Source organism: Diabrotica undecimpunctata, chromosome 8, assembly GCF_040954645.1.
Source record: "Diabrotica undecimpunctata isolate CICGRU chromosome 8, icDiaUnde3, whole genome shotgun sequence".
Lineage (NCBI taxonomy): Eukaryota > Metazoa > Arthropoda > Insecta > Coleoptera > Chrysomelidae > Diabrotica > Diabrotica undecimpunctata.
In genome coordinates this window covers 116,375,335-116,400,546 of record NC_092810.1, presented here as the reverse complement: position 1 = coordinate 116,400,546, position 25,212 = coordinate 116,375,335, and the positions used below count along the sequence as shown (strand labels likewise).

Genomic DNA, 25,212 nt, shown 5'->3' with positions numbered 1-25,212 from the left:
TTCCATAAAAGTTTTCTGGATATCAAAGGAATATCGTTATCTTGGCTTATCTCCATTAGTATTTTGTCAAGGGTGGGTATTTCCTTTTTAAAATAAAACGAATGAACTTTTCTTCGAATGTCACGTTTGGTGTCTTCACCTAAGATTTTTATTGGTCTTCCTGATTTTCTCTTGCATGGACTTAACTGGCCTGATATCTTTCTTTCTCGCAATAATTTAAAAATCGTGGACTGTCCAATTCCAGTCATTCGGGCACATCGCTCAACACTTTCTTGCACAGACAAACTAGGGTGATCGTGTTTTATGCAATCATATACATTTAAAATTATAACTTTTTCACTAACAGATAGCGGAGAATTTTTTACACCTCTTTTCTTTGGAGTAAATGTCGCCATTTTATAACTTTTTCACTATTTCTATATCACAATATTACTGTACGTTTAATTGGTGTAGTAACAATTACTAACTCGAATGTCGAATGTCGAATGATAATAATAAAATAAAAGAGGGATTATAATGAAAGTGTAAGTAAAACCTCATTACGCGTTATTAGTCTTCATGTTGATTTATTTTAGTTCTTAGTAATATTAGGAGGTGCGTCATACCCTTATCAGTTTCTTCTAATGCTTTTATTCGTTCAGTAAGGAAGTGAATTTGTTTTTATAAATAAAAATGTAATTAGCTTTAATGACCATATAATGGAATACGAGTTTGAAGAATAAGTTAATCGAAAATTTAAATAAAATTGGTTATCACAAAATATCCAAAATATGATATTTTGAGGTACATCAATTTTTGACGACGAAGTTGACATCCGTCCATTTGCCTACGCCCATGACGACACCGAAATTCAGGCAAATTTGATGACACTTCATGATTTATTACTCTACACTCATTTGAAACCAATTATAGTTTGGGAAGATAAGTGCTCTCATATAATTAAATTAATTTTCATTAGAAAGAAAAAATTATAGATTTTATTTTTAATTATATTTGAACAAGTAAAGTCTCAAAATGTCTCAAGGAAAGAAAGGTACAAGAAGCAAAAAGAATGAAGAAGATGTGGAAGTAGAAACACAACCTATACAAGAGGAGAGTTTAGTTCAAGTTCCACAAGATACTGCAGAAATGAATCCAGAAAGAGAGGAAAATGTCAATATGGCAGCTTTGATGTCATTAATGATGCAGATGAACAAGACAATGGAAGAGAATACGAAAAAAATGGAAGAGAATTCAAAAGAAGTCAAAGAGGACATGAAAAAAATGGAACAGAGATTGGAAGAGAATTATAGAAAACTAGAAAAGAAAATAGAAGATAATAATAATAAAATTGTAAAGCAAATAGAAAAACAAATGGATAAAAAACTTGAAACTGCAGAGAAAAAAGTAGCAAATGAAATAAAAAGTATACGGAATGACTACAAGAAAAGGATAGACAATGAGAGGACAGAAGTAAAGAGGATTATTCAAGATAATAAAATAGATATAGAACAGAAAATAGAGTTACAGAAATGTAACTCAGAAGAAAAAATTAACGAAGACAGGAGAAACACAGAAGAAAAATTAGACGATATACAACAAAATATCCAAATAAATAGTAATCAAATAAGAAATGTGGAACAGAGAATAGATGATATTTCACAAATGAGAGACATAGGGAGACCTTACTTAAATTTAACAAATGAGACTGGGATTAAATTCTCTGGTAATATAAAAAATTTGCATCCTAGAGTATACATAAATAGTTTAAAACATAAATTAAGATTTGTGAATAATATTAATGATATTAAAGATTATATTAGAGTGACATTAAATGACAATGCAGCAACTTGGTTTGCTAGTATTGAAAATGATTTAGATAACTTTCAAACATTTGAAAATAAATTTTTAAATTATTATTGGGGTGAATTAGAGCAAGCCAAGTTTAGAGAAATTCTATATTTTGGAAAGTATAATCAAAATTTAAAATCAAATATGGTAGATTATGCATTGAAATTGATAACAGTTGCAAAATATTTAGAACCACCACTTAGAGAGGATGAAACAGTCTTAAATGTATCTAGACATTTTGATGCTGATGTTGTGCAAACCGTAACTGTACAAAATATTCAAACAATAGATAGTTTTATTAATTTTATTCAAAGAATACAAAGAGGCAATATGACAAGTAATAATAACAACAGAAAAAACAACAATAACTTTCAATATAATAAAAATGATAATCAACAATATAGACAATCATATAACAATAATACTAGGTATGGTAATAATTTACAAAATTTTAATAATAATAACAGTAATCAAATTAGACAAAATTGTAATAATAATACTAATTATAATAGACAACATTTTAATAACAGTACTAATAATAATAGACAAGATTTTAACAATAGAAAAAATACAGAGCGACCTAACTATAACAGACAGGTAAATTGTGTTCGAAGGAATAGAAGCTGCGAAGGCAGGGAACGAAGTAGTACAAGGCAGGAGAATGTGAGTAGAAGTCATAGTAGGGAAAGACATAGGACATCAGATCCAAGTGGTCAGATACAATCTGACAATTCTAATAATCAAAATTTTGTGCAGTAAACTTTCTGAATTACAAGTTAGGCCATTGCTATTATGAAAAACCTTCTGAATTTATTTCTTTAGATGAAGAGAAAATTATTGAATCTATTAATTTAATTTATATAAATGCTTTGGCCAAAAATAAAATGATTAAGATTATGATAGATACTGGTTCAGAAAGTACTTTAGTCTCGGAGAATTTTATTTTTAATACATTAAAACTATCAGATATAATAAAGATTCCAAAAATTAAAATTGTTGGTGCAAATAATAAGAAGTTGGGTATAATTGATAAACTAGCCAATTTTAAAATTAATATTCTTAATAAAGAAATTAATATGCAAGGATTTATTGTCAAGGATTTATGTGTTGATATATTAATGGGAAATGATGAATTGGAAAAGAAGAAAGTAAAGATAGATTTTGAAGAAAAAATGGTAACTTTGGAAGGGCAAATAATTAAATTTATGCAGAAAGATGAGGTAGAAGAAGGAATAAGAGTTGATAGGATATTATTAAAAGAAAATAGTGATGTTTATGAAGAAGAAATGTATTTTGATGATAGGGATATGTCCCAAAAGAATGTAAAGAATAATTATTGTAGTGAATATTTAAGGAATGGAAATTTTAAGCAGATGGATGCCTACGAGGCGGAGTGCGTAAAATTGGAAGCAAGGAATAATGAGTACATAATGAAGAATAATTTTATTTGTAAAGAAGAAGATATAATGAAAGTTTTAAATTGCCCTGAAGAATATAAATCAATAGTCATTTCCATATTGCAGCAACACAGGGGACTTGTCAATAAAGAAAATAGAATTGCACAAAATTATATCCATAGTATAAAAGTTAAAGAAGAAAAAGATTTTAAAACAAAATCATACCCAATACCATATAAATACAGAGAAGAAGTAAACAAAACAATTAATAATATGTTAGAAGATGGGATCATTGAGAAGGCAGACACACGTTTTATTAACCCCATAGTAGTAGTACGAAAAAGATCAGGTGAAATCAGGTTATGTTTGGATGCAAGGAATATTAACAAGATTACTGAAAAGCAATTTGAAGCACCAATGAGTATAGATGGAATATTAGGAAGAATTACAGGAATGTCATTTTTCACTAAAATCGATTTACAGCATAGTTTCTGGTTAATACCTCTAGAAAGAAAAAGTAGACAGTATACAGGATTTCAGATAGATGGAGTAGTATATCAATTCAAAGTAGTACCATTTGGACTTCAATCATCTTGCAGTGCTCTATGTAGATGTCTTCATGATATTTTGGATCAATATGAACATTTTGTAATTCACTACATTGATGATATCTTAATTTTTTCTAAAACGGCTGAAGATCATGAGAAACACCTAAAAATTATAATAAATAGATTAGACAAAGTGGGACTAAAAATAAATCAAGAAAAATGTACATTTTTTCGAAAAGAAGTCATATATCTAGGTTATAAACTTAACACTAAGGGAATCGAAATGGATCCAGAACGGACACAAGTCATTCAGGAATATAAAACACCACACAATTTAAGAACTTTAAGAGGATTTATTGGAATAATTAATTATTATAAAAGGATGATACCAGATCTAAGTATAAAAGAAATTCCATTACTTGAACTACTGAGAAAAGGTGTAAAATGGAGATGGGATCAGAGAAGAGAACTAGCATTCCAAGAGATTAAAAACATTTTTCTGTCAAATTTGAAAATATACTATCCTGACTACACACAGCCATTCATATTAAGAACAGATGCATCAATAGAGAGATTATCAGGGGTATTATTACAAATACATGATGGGGTCGAATACCCAATACAATTCATTTCAAGAATCACAAAGCCACATGAAAAGGGTTACTCAGTTTCAGAATTAGAGTTAGCAAGTATAATACACTGTGTCACAAAATTAAGATTTTATTTGTTGGGTAATGAATTTACAATAGAAACAGATCACCAAGCTTTAACGTCTATATTAAATAACAAATATGGAAACAGTAGAATACATCGGTGGAGTCTAATACTTAGTGAATACTGCTTTGAAATCAAATACATTTCTGGAAAATCCAATATAGTGGAAGATGCTTTATCAAGGTTAGAAAATACATCACAAAAAGGGCAGCGAACAATAAAAATTGGATTAAATCAATTAGTAGAAAGTACTGGATTATATTCTAAAGAAGAAATTATAAGAGATCAGATCAATTTGAGTGAAAAACAAAAAGTCCTTAAGAAAGATGGAGTTTATTATAAAATAATAAATGGCATAGAAGTATATGTAATAACTAGAACTTTAGCAAAGAAAATATTGAAAAATTTACATAACAATTATATGCATATTGGTTCAAGAAAGCTATGGATGCTATTTAGGGACAATTATTTTGCAAAGAATGACATAAGTATAGCAAAAGAAATTACTACCCAATGCCCAATATGTCAACTAAACAAAGAAAAGAATTTCAAAAACCAGAACACATATAAATCTAATGTTGTATATGAAAAACTAAATACAGTTTCCATGGATTTTATTTCAAATTTAGTTCTCAGTCCAACAGGAAAAAAGCATATACTAGTGATAGTTGATTTATATACAAAATTTATTAAACTATATCCCTGCTCCAGAACAAATGTTAAAACATTAAAATTATATATTAATCAATTTTTCGTAGAAATAGGACCATTTAGAAATTGCATAATAGATAATGCTACATATTTTAACAACCAAAAATTTTGTGAGAAAAAGGGAATCAACATTCATTTTACAAGTATCAGACATCCTCAGGCAAATCCTGCAGAAAGATATATTAAAGAAGTTATAAAATATTTAAGGATACTGTGCCAAAATCAACACGAAACTTGGCAGCAACATATACCACAAGTAGAATATTTTTTAAATAATACACATAATTTGAATACAGAGGAAGTACCAGAATATTTAATGTTTGGCCATATAGGAAACAGAAAGTGGATTAGTGAATATAATCAGGATATGTTAGAACAAGTAATGCAGAAAGTGAATAACCGAATTAGGAGGAAAGCTGAAAAATATATCAGAAGACAAAATCGAAATATAAAAAAACCAATCACATTTCAAAAAGGAGACCTAGTGTTAATTCGTTCACTTAGAAAAAGTAATGTTAAAGAAAACCGTTGTAAGAAATTACAACCAATGTTTGAAGGTCCATATACAATTGAAAATCAGAATGGACTAAATAGTTATGTGTTAATAGATGCAGAGAACAGACTAAGAGGCATATTTCATATCAACGACATTTTTCAATATCATGAAGAGATTGAATAATGATTTCTATACCTTTAACACAAATATAATAACACTAATAACTTACTGATATATCCATTTTATTCAATAGACTTGATTTGTTAAATGGTAGATGGTAGATTTCATTATTTTGAATCAATTTGACATCATACTTGTTGAATTTTGTATATATGGAAATTGTTTGGTACCCTAAAAATCATAATTTGGGGTTAGATACTATAATTGCTATAAAAATGTCTTTCTAATATAATAAAGTGGAAAAACTTACCAATTTATATTGATGAAGTTATTTTGAATGGAAATAATTCCTAGATTTTGTCTATAAATAAACAGAACACCATATCGATTATATTTTTAATTAAGGTTATATTTTATTCTCTGATATCGCATCCATTGCTCCATTTGACATGACAGTTTGACCATAGAATAGCCGAACTGTGCTCCGTTGTTCTCTGTTTTGACATAGACAGCGAACAGGGATGTATTTAACACATTTTAAATAAAAAAAAAAAATTGAATTATTAATTTATTAAATTTAATAAGGTATGAGAAAATTAATATTTAAAAAAATAATCAAGTAAATTATTTATTTTAAATATTATTTTGGGGTATTGTGACAATTAGGGTTTATAGAAAATAATTTATAAGTTATATACTACATAATATTAGATATTTGGTTGTTTTAAATAAGTTATATACTAGAGAATTTTATAAAAATTATTTATGTGAGGGCATTTTAAGAAATTAGCATATAATAATTGTAAAAAGTTGTATTTTAATATTGTAAATATATATAAGTGAGCCATGTGCATAGGCAACCAAAAATACTCTCGGAGTAATTTGACAGATAGAAATTAATCATAAGGGAATATAAAGTGGGGTTATATAATATATTGTTTGAAATGTGTATTTTATTAAATTAGAGTGTTAGTTACTAATTTAATTATATATTCTGATCTGAAAAGCCTAAATGTAAACAAAATTATTAATAGAAAAGAATGGAATTCTCTGGATCTCCGGAGATGGCCATGTTTGCGAAATGGTTTGTTCCAGAAAATTCATACAAGTATGAAATAGAACAAATTGGAACATGATCTCTTACGAGATGGTTCTAGAATATCAAAAAGATATAAATACCCGTGATTTGGATTCAAGAGGGCAGTTTTAAGTTTTTATTCAGAAGTCAGGCAGTTTTTGGAAGTTTTTAGTCAGAAGTCAGGCCAGTTTATTATGAAAGTTAATAGAGTGAAGTAAATTGTTCAGAATTTTCAAGACAGTCAGTGAATCAGTTACAAATAGTCAAATTGTTTAATATAGTGAGTTAAATGAAGATTAAAAATTATGCATATATTTAATGCACATTTATAATTATACACAAATAATTATTGAAGATAAAAAAGGTATATTGGAAGAAATTAAATTATATTATGGTTGGAGATTAGTATAAATCAACTTATAATAATTGGATATTGGTATATTGAAAAGAAGAATAAATATAAATGCTGTTTGCTGGTTTGGTTGGTGGTGTATAAATGCTGGTGAAGAAAACTATATCTTAAATTGGTAGAAGCTAATAATTTAAAAAAGTAAAAAAAAAAAACAAGGATAACTGAAGTACGAAGACATTCAGTGGTGATTAGAATCTATATACTTAGTGGAAAACAGTTCATTTAGGCATTCAGTGAAAGAAAGGTACAAAATTTTGTTAATATAATTTAGTTAGTGTCATAACAATTTCAATTTTGAAGATAGTTTGTTTAAATTTTAGATTGTCTATAGAATTTAATTAGTTTTATAAGAATATCAGTTTAAAGATAGTTTATTTTAAATTTACATTGACTAGGTTAGATATATATGTGTGTTTCATAATAGTTATAATAAAGATAATTTAAAAAAGTACTTACAAGCTAATTCTTTGAGAACCGCGATAAAAACCCTATATATTATTAAAAATACTCATTGCTCATCATTCAAACAAAAAAACATAACAATATATATATATATATATATACTATCTACGAAAAAAATGTATGGTGGGTGTTCCAAATTAGCGAAATATTTTACAAAGATAACTCTTCTTCTTGTAATGCCTATCCATTTCGGATGTTGGCGACCATCATGGCAATCTGTATTTTGCAAACTGCGACTCAGAAAAGATTTGTGGTTGTTGTGTTGAAACACGTACGTGGATTTTTCAGCCAGGAAATTCTTCGCCTTCCTGGTCCTCGTTTTCCTTCTACTTTTCCCTGAAGAATTAATTGCAGCAAACCCCACATCCCTCGCTGTTCCTCATGATGTGACCGAGGTATTCAATTTTGGCTGATTTTATTGTGGTTAACAACTCTTTTCCTTTTTGCATTCTTAATAAAACGTTTTGGTTAGTAATGTATTCGGTATAGAATATCTTCAGGATTCTACGATAAAGCCACATTTCGAAAGCCTCAATTTTCTTATAGATAGCGTCTATGAGAGTCCACGACTCAACTCCGTACACTAGTATAGGAAAGATATAACATTGTAGAAACCTGATTTTTATGGGTACTGATAAATCGTGGCATTTAAAGAGCTTAGCCATTTTTTAAAATGGAGATCTTGCTTTCTCTATCCTAGATTTTATTATTAGGGAATGGTCCTAATTTTCATTGACTTTCATACCAAGGTAGGTGTATGTATTACTCTTTCTATTGGTTGACCACTCACACTGATCCTTTCAATTTGCTGTTCCTTCTTAGAGATCATCATATATTTTATTTTCTTAATGTTAAGTGAAAGTCCATATCTCTGACTCACTTCTGTGATTCTATTCATTAACTCCTGGATGGCTTCATAATATTAGATACTGTTGTATCTAATATTATTGATACATTCTCCGTTAATTCAAATTCCGGCTTCAACATCTTCTACTGCTTTTTAGAATATTTTCTCAGAGTATATGTAAAACAGCAAGGGTGATAGTATACATCCCTGTTGGATCCCACATTTTATTTTGATATCATCGGATTTTTCTGCCTCTGTACGGATAGACGATGTTTGATTCTAACAAAGATTGCTAATAATTCTTAGATCGCAGGTGTTTATTCTAATATTTGTTAATAACTCAATCAGCTTGTCGCGTTTTACTGTATCAAATGCTTTATGGTAATCAATGAACCATGCATAAATATCGCAATTCACATCTCTACATCGTTGAAATAGCACTTGAAAAACCAAACTGTGTACGGCTGATTTTTTCTTCGCATAGTCTATAATCCTTTGATGTATGATTTTCAGAAATAACTTTAAAATGTGGCTCATTAAGCTGATGGTCCGGAAATTATTGCAGGATACGGATTTTGTTTTCTTTATTAGAGAAATAAACGTTGACTTTAGCCATAATCTTGGTATTACTCCGTTTAAATATATGTCATTGAATATTTTTGGTAGTCATTGAGTACCGTCGGTATTAAATAGCTTTATGAGTTTAGCATATTATCATCAAAGAATTCCTGTATGTGTTGGGCCCATATGCATTTTCCTTGATTTTTATCTGTGATGATGTTCCCCTGTTGATCTTGCAGTGTGCTAGCTATGTTGGATTTTTGAAAACCAGCTGCTTGTTTCATCTTTTTATGCATATTTAATGTATCGTGTTTTTGGTCCAATAACTCTATCTCTTCACACTGTGTGTTTAACCAATTTTCTTTGGCCTTTCGTATTTCAGTTCTTATTTGTCTTTGAATATTTTTGTACATTTTTTTGTTATTTTTTGATTTTCTTCTTTCTTCCAAAAGTTGCAGCATATTGTCATTCATCTAACTTTTACTCTTCTCTTTATTGTCTATTAGATGTTTTTTGATCTTGTTAAAGATTTAAAGATTTTACATGTATTCTGGAGTGATTCTTCTGGATCATACGTTTGCTACTTGTTACTTAGCTTTTCTGAAAGCATCCTTGAGACTGTCTCCTTTGTTTTCATCTCTTTTAGTCTTCTCATATCACATTTTTTGTTAATATTCTTTTTTGTAAACTTTTTAAATGTAATCCTAAATTTACCAATAACAGGAATATGATCTGACGATACGTCAGCACCGGGGTAACTTTGAACTGACAGGCATCCATTACGGAATTTCTTGTTCACCATTATGTAATTAATTTGAGTCCTTATTATGTCTCCTGGTTGATCTTGCCGAGAGATCCAAGTATACAAACGTCTTGGTGGTAGTTTAAAGAACGTATTTAGTATTGAAAATTCTTTATCCTCTACAAAAAGTTTTAATCTTTCTCCCATTTCATTTCTCTTCCCTAGACCAAAATCACCAATAAACTCACCGCTTTTCCCTTTACCAATTTTTGCATTCAAGTCACCCATAATAATAATTATATCTTCTTTCTTAATCTGTTTAAGTGAATTTTTCAACAACTCATAGAATTGCTCTTCCTCTTCTTCTGGTTTATCGCTGGTTGGGGCATAGACTTGTAAAACATTTAATTCGGTAGGAGTAGTATTTAATTATATTCTTATTAATCATTCAGAAATAGGTAAAGATAACAGGTAAGATAAAATAGGTAAAGATAACTCACATTAGGTTTTTACTTAATAGATAAAAATGTTTTTTACTTAACAACATATATAATAGCGGTAAAATCCCGGAGAACTGGCTGCAGTCAACATTTATTACAATCCCGAAGAAACCAAAGGCTCAGATCTGTGATGACTACCGGCTTATAAGCTTGATTAATCATGTCACTAAAGCGTTCACTAAGATCATTCATAGAAGAATATATGATAAATGTGAGTCAAATATTGATAGATCGCAGTTTGGCTTTCGGAAAGCACTTGGAACTAGAGAAGCAATTTTCGCTCTCCAGGTGCTTATACAGCGGTGTAGAGACGTTGATAAGGACGTGTATTTGTGCTTTGTGGATTTTAGAAAAGCATTTGACAATGTCAATCATGAACAATTGATAGATATTCTGCGAAAGACAGGTATTGACGACAAGGACATTCGAATTGTGGCAAACCTATACTGGGGTCAAACAGCAAGAGCAAAAATTGGCAACGAACTCACTAAAAGTGTGCAGATCAAAAGAGGTGTCCGTCAGGGTTGTATATTATCCCCACTCCTATTCAATATTTATTCCGAAGAAATATTTAATAAATGTATGGAAAATGCAAATGAGGGCATAAAAATAAACGGCGAGTTAACAAACAATATAAGATATGCCGACGACACGGTGATCCTTGCCAGTACCATAGACGAATTACAGCAGGTAATGGAAAGAGTTTATTCAGTTAGTGAGGAATACGGCCTGAGCCTCAACTTCAAGAAGACAAAGTGGATGCTGATAAGCAGGAAGCAACAGCCTGCTCGACAGTTACGGATAAGTAACATGCTAATTGACCATGTAGAATCTTATGTGTACCTTGGCACCAACGTAAATGCAAAATGGGAACAGGCCACAGAAATTAAGGCGAGAATAGAACGAGCTAGAGCAGCATTTAGCAATATGAAAAAGCTCCTCATAAGCAGGGATTTGTCTCTTCCCCTAAAACTACGTCTAGTTAAATGCTACATTTTTCCGATCTTACTGTATGGTGTGGAGGCCTGGACGCTGACGGAGACGCTCACGAGAAAACTAGAAGCATTCGAAATGTGGGTGTACCGACGCATTCTTCGTATATCCTGGACCGAACATGTCACCAACACAGAGGTAATCCAAAGAATCGGAAAGGAGAAAGAAATCGTGAATACAATTAAACAAAGAAAGCTTGAATATCTAGGCCACATATTGAGACACGATAAGTACCGTCTACTGCAATTGATTGTCCAGGGAAAAATAGACAGTAAGCGAGGGCCAGGCAGGAGAAGACACTCGTGGCTCCAAAATCTGAGGAAGTGGTTCGGGCTCACATCGGTCGAACTATTCAGAAGCGCCGCAAATAAGATCAGAATTGCCATGTTAATAGCCAACGTTCGCAACGGACAGGGCACTTGAAGAAGAAGATAAAAATGGCAATAATTTTCCCCTAGTCTCTCCTCCATATTGTGCATGAACATCCATCATAACCGAATGATAAAACCGAGTTTTCTCGATCCAATTGCACTCTTTTAAGTAAAATCTCTCATATATAAAGTAGCTAAGTGTGACAATAGAAGATTCAATATATTGACTGTATATATTGACAACTGCAGAAGGAGTAGAAATAATAAAATGGTACGTTGGGGGACATTCTGTACAATAAACCATTAATTTATTTATTACAGCTTGTAAAGATTGGCCAATACATATAGAAAAAAGTGTATTAGCTATTATTCATCAATTTAAAAAGTTTGGCGGTACTAATGTGGCGGTATAAAAACTGCTGCTCATCACATCAACCTCGAGAAAAGAAAATTAGTCAAGAACGATAAATTAGGAAAACACAAGTCTGTGCATGAGCTGTAATTAAGTAAACAAATAACCAATGAAGTTGACTTGAATGAAAAAACAGTGAGGAATATTGTGAAAGAAAAGCCAAAAAATACAACTGTTATAAAGTGCAGACCACTTAAGAAATATTTCCTGATGATCAGTTTAACCGGATGGAGTTCTGTAAAATTAGGATAGACAAATGCAATGAACATAATTTTTTTAAAGAATATTTGATTTACAGACGATTCGTCCTTCACAATTCACAAGAAATATAATGCATCGGTCGTACGTTATTAGTTTTAAGAAAATAAGCATTTGAGTGTGCCTGTTCGTACTCAATATGCACAGAAGTTGATATTTTGGATTGGAAGTTTGGGAGATCATATTATTGGTTTTTTATTGAAGAAAATCTAAACACAGTAAACTATCTTTAATTGCTGCGAAATTAAATTATTCCTGCACTAAAACATCTTGAGATAAACTTAAACGAAATTTGGTTTCAACAAAACGGCTATCTTTCTCATAATGCACAGGCCATTAAAGACTATTTAGCTTTACTTTTTCCCGAACATATGATTGGTACATCCGGGATGCTAAAGACATGAATTCGAGCGAGCCACTAACTTGGAGCAACTTGGTGTAAATAATAGATTTGGTTTTTGTTTGGCAAACGGTGGTAATTTGCCTAGGAATAGTATCTGGTTTAGAATTTCTAGTTGTTTAGAATTACTTTTATTTTTTTTTTATTCTTACGCCTACTACTTTCAAAAAATCTAAACAAAAATATGGTTTTTAAGATATTATTTGGAAAATATCAAATAATATCTGATTTTTAATTAAGTACATCCTCTCGTAAATGATAATTTAATACCCTTATTACCCTTATTAATATTCCCTTTTAGTAACAAGAAAAAACCCGTGACTATACCTACGAAGGCGAGAAAGAGTCGTGCTTGAGGATAACACTATTTTTAAGCTTTTTTCTTGTGGCATATTTTTATTGGGAATAAGCCATAATTTCAAATTAAAATAAGTTTATTTTGAAGTTTTCATTTCCCCTTCAGAAATCGTTCTCAAAATATAAAACATTAATAAATGTTATTTATGGTGCAGTAAATCATCTTCTCTTTAAGAGTAGTATTGCGTCGTTTGCGTAGAAGATTATTTTAAGTTGTTTTTCTGCCATTTGGTATTCTTTTTTAATTCTTACTGTTTTTATTGTTTCAACCATGATCAGTTTAAACAATAGAATGCTCATGGAATCACCCTCTTTTATCCCATAACCAGCTTCAATTGGGTCAGTTAGTTCTTCTTCTACTTTTAGTTGTATTTATTGTGTAGTTTTGGTAGACATTTTCTTCTTATTCTTTTTCTTTTTATATAGACATGACTCGTTCTGTCTGTTTGATGTCGTTCCATCGTTTTCGTGGTCTTCCTACTAATCGTTTTCCTATTGGGAGGCCGTCTCTTGCCGTCTTTACTACTCTATTGGTTCTCATTTGGCTTATATTATCGTTTCATTCTACTTTTCTATTTATTACCCAATTCTTGATGTTCTCCACTTTGTATCTATGTCGTGTATCTGTACTTCTAGCTCTGTCCCATAGTGTCTTACCATTAATTTTTCATCTCTGCTGTTTCTAACATCCTTTTTGTCCTCTGTGTCAGATCTTGTTTCTGCCGCGTATGTCATTTTTGGTCTGATGACTGTTTTGTAAATTCCGCCATTAGTTTCTTTCCCGATATTTTTATTTCTCCATATTGTTTCATTGAGTCAGCCTGTGGCTCTGTTTGCTCTATTTACTTGATCTTCTACTTCGACACTCGAAATACTGTAACTTTTTACTGAACGATATATGGACTATATAGAACAATTTGGTGTTGGAAAATAACTTTTACTTGGGATGTCAGGGTTTGTGTCTAATTATATCATACTACAAGGTAAAGTTTATTACAAGACAAAGTAATAAATACCATAGTCTGACGATCGAAAGAAATAAGATTTATCTAAAATTTGTTTTTCATAAAATAAACAGTACATTAATTTTTATCTTTTCTTTATTACTTTCCCGAGGCAACGTACTATTTATTAAGTTTATTTTAATTTTGGCTATTGTTTAATTCAAATAAATATTATAAATTTAATTTTTATAATTTGTTTGTTTGTTTGGGTTTACAATTGATAGCATACAACCAGAACAGGTGGTTAATAAAGTGTTAGTTCACTGAGTACTATCTGTGATAATAAGTTTTTTAAAGCGCTTTGTTAAAAAATTAGGACAAAATTGCATGAAAGGTATGTTTTCTGTAAGATATTTATACATATTTTTACAATTATTTTTAATCTGTTGTAAATTGTCCTTTTTTTTCAAATAGAATAAAATTTTGGAATTAGATGTTTATTTTATGGTTCTTTTAGATGATTATTTTTTTTTAAGAATTCAGATTTTTTTTGAGTTGGTGCTCTATGAAACTGTTAACACATGATTTTTTAATAGTTAGTGCGTTTGATATAGGGTATTTGTATGGAAATCAAATACAATTATTAAATTATTTTTTGTTCCTATAAAATCATTATTGTTTTCTTGGTATGAAAAAATATAATAAAATCAAAATATTTCTGAATTGTCACTTTCTTCTCACTTGTCACATTTCTTGTCACTCTGAGGAGCAGAGCGAAAACAAATTACGTGTTTTAAGTGGTGATACTCCAGGTGTTTCATTGGAGAGAATGAGAGATCTTTTTCATAAGCCACTCTCGTTCTATTTTGTCCAATATTTATGACATAATTTTCGTCAAAATAAGACTTCTTGTACATTTTTTTGTGTGGCTGGTTTTTTTCAACTCTTAGAATTTGTATTTCGCTCCATTTTACGTTGTCTCTGGCTTCATTTACATTAAAATTTTTCCCATTTTTTTGTAAATTTTTGTACTTCATACACTTAGGCTATTTCTTCTGTAGTGTACGGTTGTCCAGTTTTTTTAGCCAAGCTAATTATCGGTACCATTTGCGATGGAATATAGAGCGAGTTTCTTTTTATTTATCTTTTTTTTTTCTTTTTCTTTGAGGGCATGCATTGCATCATCATTTTTAGTATGCCCAACTGCTATGAATTTGTGGGTTATTATTTTTATTGGTAAGTTTTGACAGCAATATAAAAACAAGCAAGCAATGAACTTGTTTTTGTTTCGGCCAGTGGAATTATCGGATTCTTTCTGTTGATATAAAACAATCTCTAATTACTCATAAAAAGCCTTCTAAGACACCTTGAATATATGGTCTAGTCACAATTCACAAACCCGATATTCCTCTACTTCCCATCGTCATTGCACACATGACCAAGCACAACTATTGGTGAAGAACTTGGACAAAACCCTAGAACCTCTCGCCAAAAATGCCTTACCCTTGGTCAATTTTTTTGCATTTTATCGAACATCTTACGCCACCCTATCTCACCGCAGACATTCTAGTTAGTTTCGATATCGTTTTACTGTTTACAAATATTCCTGAAATTCTCAACATTCTCAAAACTAAATACAGTATACATCAAGACCACTTATCTCTCATTAAACATTGTGTGTCCAACACTTATGTCATTTTTTAAAATAAATTCTAGAGACACAAGTGGTGTCCCAATGGGCTCCCCACTATCTCCAGTAATTGCCAATATCTTTATGGAAGACTTGGAGAGCCGAGTACTATTCACATCAATGCTCAAACCCACATATTGGCTACGATATTGTTACGATACGTTTGTCATTTGGCCCCATGGTAGAAATGCTTTGATGTCTTTTCAAACCTATCTGAATGGTAAACATCCTAGTATCCAGTTCACGCTGGAGGTGGAAACTCATTCATCCCTACTGCTTCTCGAAGTTATTATAAAGAAAAACCAATCTTAAGGTTTTCATCACTCTGTTTATCGAAAACTCACCCATAACAATCGTTACTTATCACTCTCAACTCTCATCAATCACCTTCACAAATTAATTATGTGATTATTACCCTTGTTTTCAGATCAAAATCACATCAATAGGAGTATCCACAGATATCAGTAACCGACTCAATCTTAACCCAAAGACTCAGACCCTCATCATACTATTTCTTCCTTACGTTAAAGATGACACTAACAAAATCAACAAAATTTTGAAATCAAGAGGAATAAAGACAATATTAACCCCAACAAAAACTTTCTTTCTTAGCCGATTAACCAAACACAACATTCCAAATAAACAACACGAATACCAGTATAGGCCAAACATATCGTAGAATCCAAAATAGGACTTATGAACATTCCATTTCTATTCGCAGTTCCGATTTAACTTCACCTCTAGGTCAACACCAACTTTACACAGGTCACAAAATTGATTTTGAAAACACCAGAATTATAGCCCTTATCCACTTCTGTACATCAAGAATTATTCGAGATATCATACAAATTAAAAAAAGGCCAAATTGTCTTGATAAAATAGATGACGGCATCCAGTTACCTTACAGTGATTAGTAATCACGTAATCGGTGTAGTAGTGTTTGGAAGCTCAGGAGATTGATACCCCTAAAAGCCTGAAGCAGACAACAGAGAGGATGTCAAAAACTGTACAGTAATAACCGATGTAACAGAGTTCCGACGTGGAAATTGAAACGTCAATAAACTTATTTTAAACTTTAATCGTAGCTTATTTTCATTAAAATAGTAATTACTTTAAGATGCCACAAGAAAATAGCTTTAGAACAAAATTACTAATATGAACAAAATTTTTAAAGAAAAAAATTAAGATTTTTTTCAATTTTATAAGATTTAAATGTGTGCTGTTATTATAAAAACAATTCTTTAAAGTTAATGTGAGTAACTGTAGATGGTAATTTATTACATCTTCCGTCGCATACGATGGGCAAAATCACTTGTATATCTTCTTCTTCATGTGCCGAGCTCGATTATCGAGCGTTGGCTATCAAATTGGCTATAGTAATTTTGTTGACGGCAGCTCGGAAAAGAATGCAGAGGATCTGTTAAACCAATGACAGGGACCTGGCCCTCTTCTTCCATCTACCTTGCCTTGTATTATTAAATGGAGTATATTATATCTCTCTGGGTGGCGCATAATATGGCCAAAATATTCAAGTTTGCGATATTTAACTGTTTTGACGACTTCCGTAACTTTTTCCATCCGATGCAAAACAACTTCGTTACGAACTCTATCCACCCAACTTATTCGTAGGATTCTCCGATACACCCAGATTTCAAAGGCTTCCAGTTTCTTGAGAAGTGTATTTGTCAAAGTCCAACCTTCGACACCATAAAAAAGAGTGAAGAACACATAACACCTCACTTTTCTAATTTTCAGACTTAAGGTAATATTGCTTCCACGTAACAGTTTCTTCATTTTAAAGAATGCAGCTCTGGCCTTCTCTATCCGTATTCTAATTTCTTTGCTCATGTCCCAGTTTTCATTTAGATTATAACCAAGGTAAGTGATACTGTTAGTTCTCTCCAGTTCTTCACCATAAGCTGTTACCACTTCCGGTTTTATTGGCGTTTTACTGACGACCATCACCTTTGTCTTTGCGGTGTTTAGCTTAAGGCCATATTCATCACACGTTGTGGTAATCCTATTAATTAGATGTTGAAGTTCTTCGTAATTGCTTGCAATTAACACTGTGTCATCCGCATATCTCAAATTATTAATATTGACGGCATTCATTTTTATACCACATTGAACATTATCCACTGAGTTGTTGAAAACGAACTCAGAATAGATGTTAAATAGTAGCGGGGACAAAATGCAACCCTGCCTTACTCCTTTTCGTATTTGAAGCTCTTCAGAAGTGTCCCGGCCAATCCTGATGTTTGCACGTTGATGCCAGTAAAGATTGTTAATAGTGCGTAGGCCTTTATCATCAATACCTAACTGCTGAATGGCTATCATTTCAGTATGTTTTACTCGATCAAAGGCCTTCTCAAAGTCAATAAAACACATATAAACTGGATGTCCGACATCTCTGCATCTCTGTACCATAACCTGAATACTAAATAGTGCTTCTCTTGTTCCAAGGTTATTGCGGAATCCAAACTGTGTGTCACCAAGTTGTTGTTCTATTTTTTGGTAAATTCTAGAGTGGAAAATTCGTAGAAATATCTTTAAAACATGACTCATCAAGCTGATGGTTTGAAAGTCACTACATCTTTTTGCATTTGCTTTTTAGGGTATCGTCACAAAAGTCGACAGCCGCCAATCCGTTGGTATATAGCCAGTTTCATAAATTTTATTAAACATATGGAGAGATATTTTACCTGAACTTTCGAAGAGCTTTATTATTTCACTCGGTCACTAGTATATAATATATGTATATTATGTATATTAATCCAAATTTTATTTTTTCTAGATGTCATCGGTTCCATGTTGGTTAACTACAAGTCTTCTTATTTTAAGCATCATATATCTGGTTGTTTATAAATATCTTACAAGAAACTTCGATTATTGGAAAAACAAAAACGTTAAATTTGTAAAACCAATTCCTTTCTTTGGTAACTTTTATAATGTACTAACATTTAAAACAACTACCCAGGAGCATATAAAGAACATTTGGGATCAAATTGATGCACCGTATTTTGGATTATTCATCTTGGATGAACCAGTGTTGGTTTTAAAATCTCCCAAATTAATTAAAGATGTTTTACTTAAGGACGCTTCAATTTTTTGTAATAGAAGAGTTGCCACACCTTCCCATCCAAGCATGAAACATGGATTATTTTTCTTAAAAGATCAGAATTGGAGAAAAATGAGAACAACATTCACACCACTTTTTACAACCGGTATGATTAAACAATTACAACCGCATCTAACAGACATTAATAAGATAATGATTGAATATTTGAATAAAAATTGTGGAGTTATAGAAGTTTCAAAAGTTGGTGGTAATTTTGCCACGGAATTTTTAGCTAGATGTTTCTACGAAGCAAATCCACATTGTTTTGATAATGAAGGATCAGGTTTTAGTAAATATATAAATAAAATGTTTGACTTTAATTTGAGAAATGGGATAATTCAAAATTTATATTTCATAAAGCCATCCTGGGTAGCTGCTCTAAAGTTAAATTTAATTGGAGACAGCGCTATAAGTTTCTTTGAAGGTGTTTTTAAAGATTCAATGGCAACGAGGCAAAACTACGATGGTAAGCCACAGAACTTGGTTGATGTAGCAAACAGAGCGATCTTGGAGGCGAAAGATAGTAAAGAAGATACATTGGGTAAGCTAATATTTTTATAATATTTTATTTATAATATTATTTTAAGATAAAGGGGAAAAGAAAAAAGATTTACTCACAATATTGGTTTTATTGTAACTGAGACAACCAGTGTTGGGCACAAATTCAGTACATCATCAAGCGCACTTTAATAAGTTACTAATTACTTAAGTTAATAGGTTGCTTTAATAATTACCACTAAAAAATAAAAAAAAAAGATATTTTTACAATTATTAAAGGTTAGCAAAGTATAAAGTATGTCAATACTAAGCCTATAATAAAATAAAAGTAATATAATAATACAATATATTGCAAGTCTACTTACATAACGATTAAGGGATTTATAAAAAAGACATCTAATTAATAGATTAATGCTCGCCAAGGCATTTTTGTTTAAGGAACCAAATTTTTATGCATATGAGCAAGGGCAGTGCCTTGAGGAAAAACGAAGGGAGCGAAGTACCGGATTTATGACTTAAATGTTAGTAATGTGTATAAACACACGCACGTGTATATATATTAATAGGGTTCCAGAATTTTCAAAAATCAACTAGAAAATATTAAGACAAAAATCAAATCACCGACCAAAAGAGATTGCAAACACCCTGTATATTATACTGTTTAGCATTAGTTTTAGAAACGGTTTTTTTCGGAAAGTGAATTTTATACGTTCAAAGACATTCCCAGAAAATAAGAAGACAATATATTGGTTTTTCTAACGGTTTAGTTTTAAATAGAGATTTTTGTAAACAGTTCTACCTTAAACTTTCTATTGTATTGATTACCAAGAATTAGAAAATAGGGTAGGTTTGTAAATAGTTTGTGAGAGGTAATTATCCTTTTTTCTCTAGAAATGTCATCAAGTGCCACCAATCACGCACTTCCATGTTCATCGCCCTTCCTTCTGGAACTTATAATTAAATTTAATTGGTTGAGAAATGAAAAAGTTTCATATAAAAGTTAATTTATCTTTAAATATGGGACATTTTCGGATCTCAGTTAGTTGTGATAGTAGTGTATAACACATGGTTTTACCCGTGTAGGGTAGCTCCCTAGAGCACTTTGCTCGAAGGGCTCTGTTTCTTTCTAAGACTCTGAAGCTGAGTTTTTTTCTTCTTAGAAAGAATGTGTTTTATTTCCACCACCTAATAAAACCACAATGGCATTGTCTCTTAAAGATAATGCCACAATAAGAGCGTACCGGCCAACTACGCAATATAATACCATATTGCGCAATAATTGGACAAATTAATAAACATGGAAACTTGCACCAAGTTGCATACGTTTTTCATACGTTTATTAATTACACCGGAGACGACATGGCGCCCAACCTTCAACGAACTCTACCACGACTCCGAGATGTCAGAGTTCTCATGCTCCTCGATCGAAAATCGCAAACAGTTCCAACACGATGCCTGCATCAAAACCACTCAAGAAAACAGCGGGGAGAAGCATCGGATGTTAGTACACCAAACTAACATGCCGATATCCACCTTCTGCAGCCCTGAAACCGTCGATGTGCTATATCTCCGACGAGCCAGCCTACGTGATGCTAAGTACCTGATGCAATGGATGTCTCCGCAGTAGCCAGTCACTGCCTGCCCTACCATTATGTGGTCCAGAGCACCACGGAGGCCCAGGCAAACTCGCCTACGACACACTGGCGACATGCAGATGGGAAATGTACAGCTAGAGAGGACGAAGCCGCCGTAGAACGAGAGCACGTCGTCGAGGATGGACCTGCAGATGCTGTCAACAACACCGACCACCGCCTGTGAGTGTTTTTGTGCAGTGCAAGTGCGCGCTACGCGAGTGTACGCGAGTGTAGTGTGTGTTAGATTACTGTAAGTAGATCTGACAATATGGACATATACACTTTTAATATATTTTATGCATTTTTTTTCTTTCCTATATGTGATTTGTAAAAAAAATTGTTTTCTTAAGTTTTTTAATAAAATCAGCTTTTTTTATCAGCCTCAGAGTCTCCAAAGCAGGGGGGATGTCATCAAGTGCCACCAATCACGCACTTCGATGTTCATCGCCCTTCCTTCTGGAACACATAATTAAATTTAATTGGCTGAGAAATGAAAAAGTTTCATATAAAAGTTAATTTATCTTTAAATATGGGACATTTTCGGATCTCAAGTCAGTTGTGATAGTAGTGTCTAACTCATGGTTTTACCCGTGTAGGGTAGCTCCCTAGAGCACTTTGCTCGAAGGGCTCTGTTTCTTTCTAAGACTCTGAAGCTGAGTTTTTTTCTTCTTAGAAAGAATGTGTTTTATTTCCACCACCTAATAAAACCACAATGGCATTGTCTCTTCAAGATAATGCCACAATAAGAGCGTACCGGCCAACTACGCAATATAACACCATATTGCGCAATAGTTGGACAAATTAAAAAACATGGAAACTTGCACCAAGTTGCAATCAGTTTTTCATACGTTTATTAATTACACCGGAGACGAAGAAATTGAAAATGTTTATTAGATGACCGACGGATTATAGGATAGGAGAAAGTTAGATGTTTTTCTTTGAAGAAGGTAAAAGTTGTTTGGATGGAGATACGTTCTGATTGGTTCAAGGAAAAACAGGAGGGAGATGGAAGGATTTTGGATAGAGTTTTGCAAGAGAGAGAAAGGCATTGTGAATTGAATATTGGGCGAGTATACTATAGTTTTTTTTTGTGGAGACGACGTTGCTAATTAGCGAAGTTTTTTAAAAAAGTCTAGATTGTCAAAAGTTGTATTTATGTTTGGTGAAAAGAGTTCCAACTGTGGTAGCAGACAGAAGAAATAACTGACATGCTGCAAGTAATAAACAGATGTATAGTTTTATACTGGACCAAGTTGATTAGTTGAGATATCCTTGTGTCTGGAGAGGAGGAGATTATTCATGTTGTAAAGATTTGAAGCAGAGGAGTTTAGCAGGAGTATTCTAGAGAAACTGAAAGGTACGAGCAAGGCACAATCAAAGTAGATAGAGGTGAAGTCATCAATTTTGGGAACAAAAGGTTAGTTTCTTCATTTTTAGAATCACGACCACCTATTTAAATTAGAGTTATTCGTTTTTTGTTGGTTTTATTGAGAATTATAATACGAGTACAAGATAGTTTATCGGGAGTCACTAAAATTAAGAAATTTTAGATTTGTATATAAGCTAAATTAATTTGTATTGATAATTGTGGATGTATGATTTGATGGATGTTTGAGATTTTTATTCTAATCATTGTAAGTATATGGTATATTTATGTTTATTTAAAATTTTTTACTTTTATTATTTGATTGGTTTTTTTTTTTTTTAAACATTTGCTTTGTATTAGTAAAAGAGCCCTGAGATATCATATTAATTTGTTAAAAAAATAAATATTATAAACATACAGTTTGAGCAAATTACAACAATATATATATATATATATATATATATATATATATATATATATATATATATATATATATATATATATCTACGGCATAAAGTGGACTCCGCCCATGTTAAAATTCAGGTTCAAGTGAGCTCCGTGGTCAAGTGGCCACCGATATACGGAGCTCACTTGACCATTCCATAATATTGGCTCTGTCGATTCGTCAACATGTATAGTTTCACAATTTTTAAAAATTTTGTGGAGCCCCTAAGTACCCCTGTATCATGAATGTATATCGCTTAGTTCACGTGTATATATTATAGGGGTCGTTCAGATCTTGTTCCGTGTATATTGGAACCATACGTATATCGGTTTAAGTAAGCTCTGATAGTTTGGCAACTATGGGATTAAGCCGTTTATTTCCAGCGTATATTCTAAACGGTTCATATAGACTCCTTACTTTTGTTATCATTCATACGCATTACAGTATGTAACAGATATGTGTACTACCAAATACCTGTTTTTGGTAGGTACGTGCTTTTCTAAAAATAGATTTATAGATACAAAAGGATTTCATTACCAAGTTGGATGTGTCTTTTCATATGCGAAAATTTCCTAATGTATTTTGTTAACGTGAGTATGTCTTTATACGTTTTATTTAAGAATCCGGTTAATAAGAACTTCTTTTATTTCATCCATTGTTTCATGATATCTTATATACAGCTTTTTTATTATTTTAATTCTTCTATTTTATTATTTTATTTTTTTCTGGATTCTATTTCTTATTATTCTATTTTTTAATTCTGGGTAGAAGGTTATCTCAAAATAAATATTTAAGTGCTAAAATAGATATTTTTTTGTTAAAATGGGTAGTAGTGCACAAAAAAGGGAAGAATGATTAATTTTTCTAACATGAATTATACCACTTCACCAATATTACATATTTCTGAATGTTTTATCTCTTATTTAGGAGTAATATGTAATCAATATAAGTGGAGTTAGTGTCAAATTTGCAATGATCTTTATAAGTAATAGCTTACTGACTGTCTTTACATGTTCAGTTCACATAAATAAACCTTGTCCCTTCAAAAAGAGCGATTTGAACGGTAAAGTTAACTAAGAAAGTGCGATAAGTCTTGTACCACCCCACATGCACACAAGTTAACCGGTGTTTACAGGCAAGAGTCCTCCTGGCAGATTTAAGGAAGATAACTACCATAAGGAAGTTCCGTTCGAGGGATCAGATGGAGAGGAGCAGCTTATTTTTGTTTGTATATCTTGCAGATGTGTTGATATAGCCAGTTTTTCCTTGATTCTAGTCATAAAATGGGCTGGTATTCGTGGAGTGGATGTCACGAATCTGGACTTTGTTTTTTTTGCTCTCTAGCTACTTATTTTCGGATATTAGGTGGACTGATAGCTACGATATTGTAGAGCTTATGTATGGATGTGAGTCTTAATATTCCCTGAATTTGGCTGACTAATTTATAAATAAATATTTTATAAGTTATTTAAATAACTATTTATAAGCGGCATTTAGATTAACAAATATCACTCCTCATACCTGATATTTTTCGTACTTCTCTTCGCTGTGTTGGGCAAGATTTAGTATTTGTGACATATATGATCTAACCTGTCATATATAGCCACTTTTGTCTTTTAATTTGAGTTTTTCTTCTATTATCGGTTTATATTAAGGATCATGTAGAGAAGTATTCTGTATAGCTGACAAAATAAATAGATATATTGGCCGATAGCTTTTGTGGTCGTTGGAGTTTTTGCCAGGTTTAAGCAAGGCAACAACTTTGTCTTTGCTTTGCTTGTCTAAAGACTTTGAATATTAGCCATTGTTGTATTTTTAGTTCCAATTTTATAGTTAGTTTTGTGCTCAGATCCTCAGCCAGGAGCCGTAATATTGTTCATTATATACGTGGATAGCGGATCCAAGCTCAACATCGTTGAAAGGTTCTCTCAGCTGACTGGTTTTGTTTTCTCTCATTATAAGTTTTTCTTTGCTTCTTTGCCTGCATTTAATATGTAATTTTCAGCGATTAGCTTAATACCAAATACCATAGGATTGGCCATTTACATGCTTCCTGCATTTTGTTAAGCGCATATGTAAAGTGGAGTGTCTTTATCTCTAGATATACTCTTAATATTTATACACATAATTAGAATAGTTGGTCCTAAAAAGGACCGATTTGACAAAAAACATATTGAATGGGTGATTTAAGAATTAACGATTACTTAATTATTCATTACCCAGGGTACGCCCGATTGCGGTGGTCTTACTAGTACTTCAATTTTCGTGAACGCTTCTACTTTAAACTTCATAAATAATGATTAATCTT

General features: G+C 31.8%; 2 protein-coding genes across 3 annotated transcripts in view; one reads left to right on the top strand and one right to left on the bottom strand.

The window, feature by feature from the left end:
• LOC140449072 (uncharacterized) overlaps window positions 1–25,212 on the top strand; it is a 121,638-nt gene that overhangs the window by 9,914 nt on the left and 86,512 nt on the right. The window contains exon 2 of the mRNA XM_072542215.1: window positions 18,638–19,502. Within this exon, the coding sequence (XP_072398316.1) occupies window positions 18,638–19,502 (865 nt within the window). The remainder of the gene's footprint in view (window positions 1–18,637; window positions 19,503–25,212) is intronic.
• LOC140447890 (cytochrome P450 6k1-like) overlaps window positions 1–25,212 on the bottom strand; it is a 77,895-nt gene that overhangs the window by 40,068 nt on the left and 12,615 nt on the right. The window contains exon 1 of one of the 2 annotated variants that reach the window (XM_072540809.1): window positions 19,580–19,696. The exons of the other annotated variant lie outside the window; for it this stretch is intronic. The gene's annotated coding sequence lies outside the window, so the exon portion shown is untranslated. Of the gene's footprint in view, window positions 1–19,579; window positions 19,697–25,212 lie in introns of those variants that run through there. 2 annotated transcript variants of the gene reach the window in all.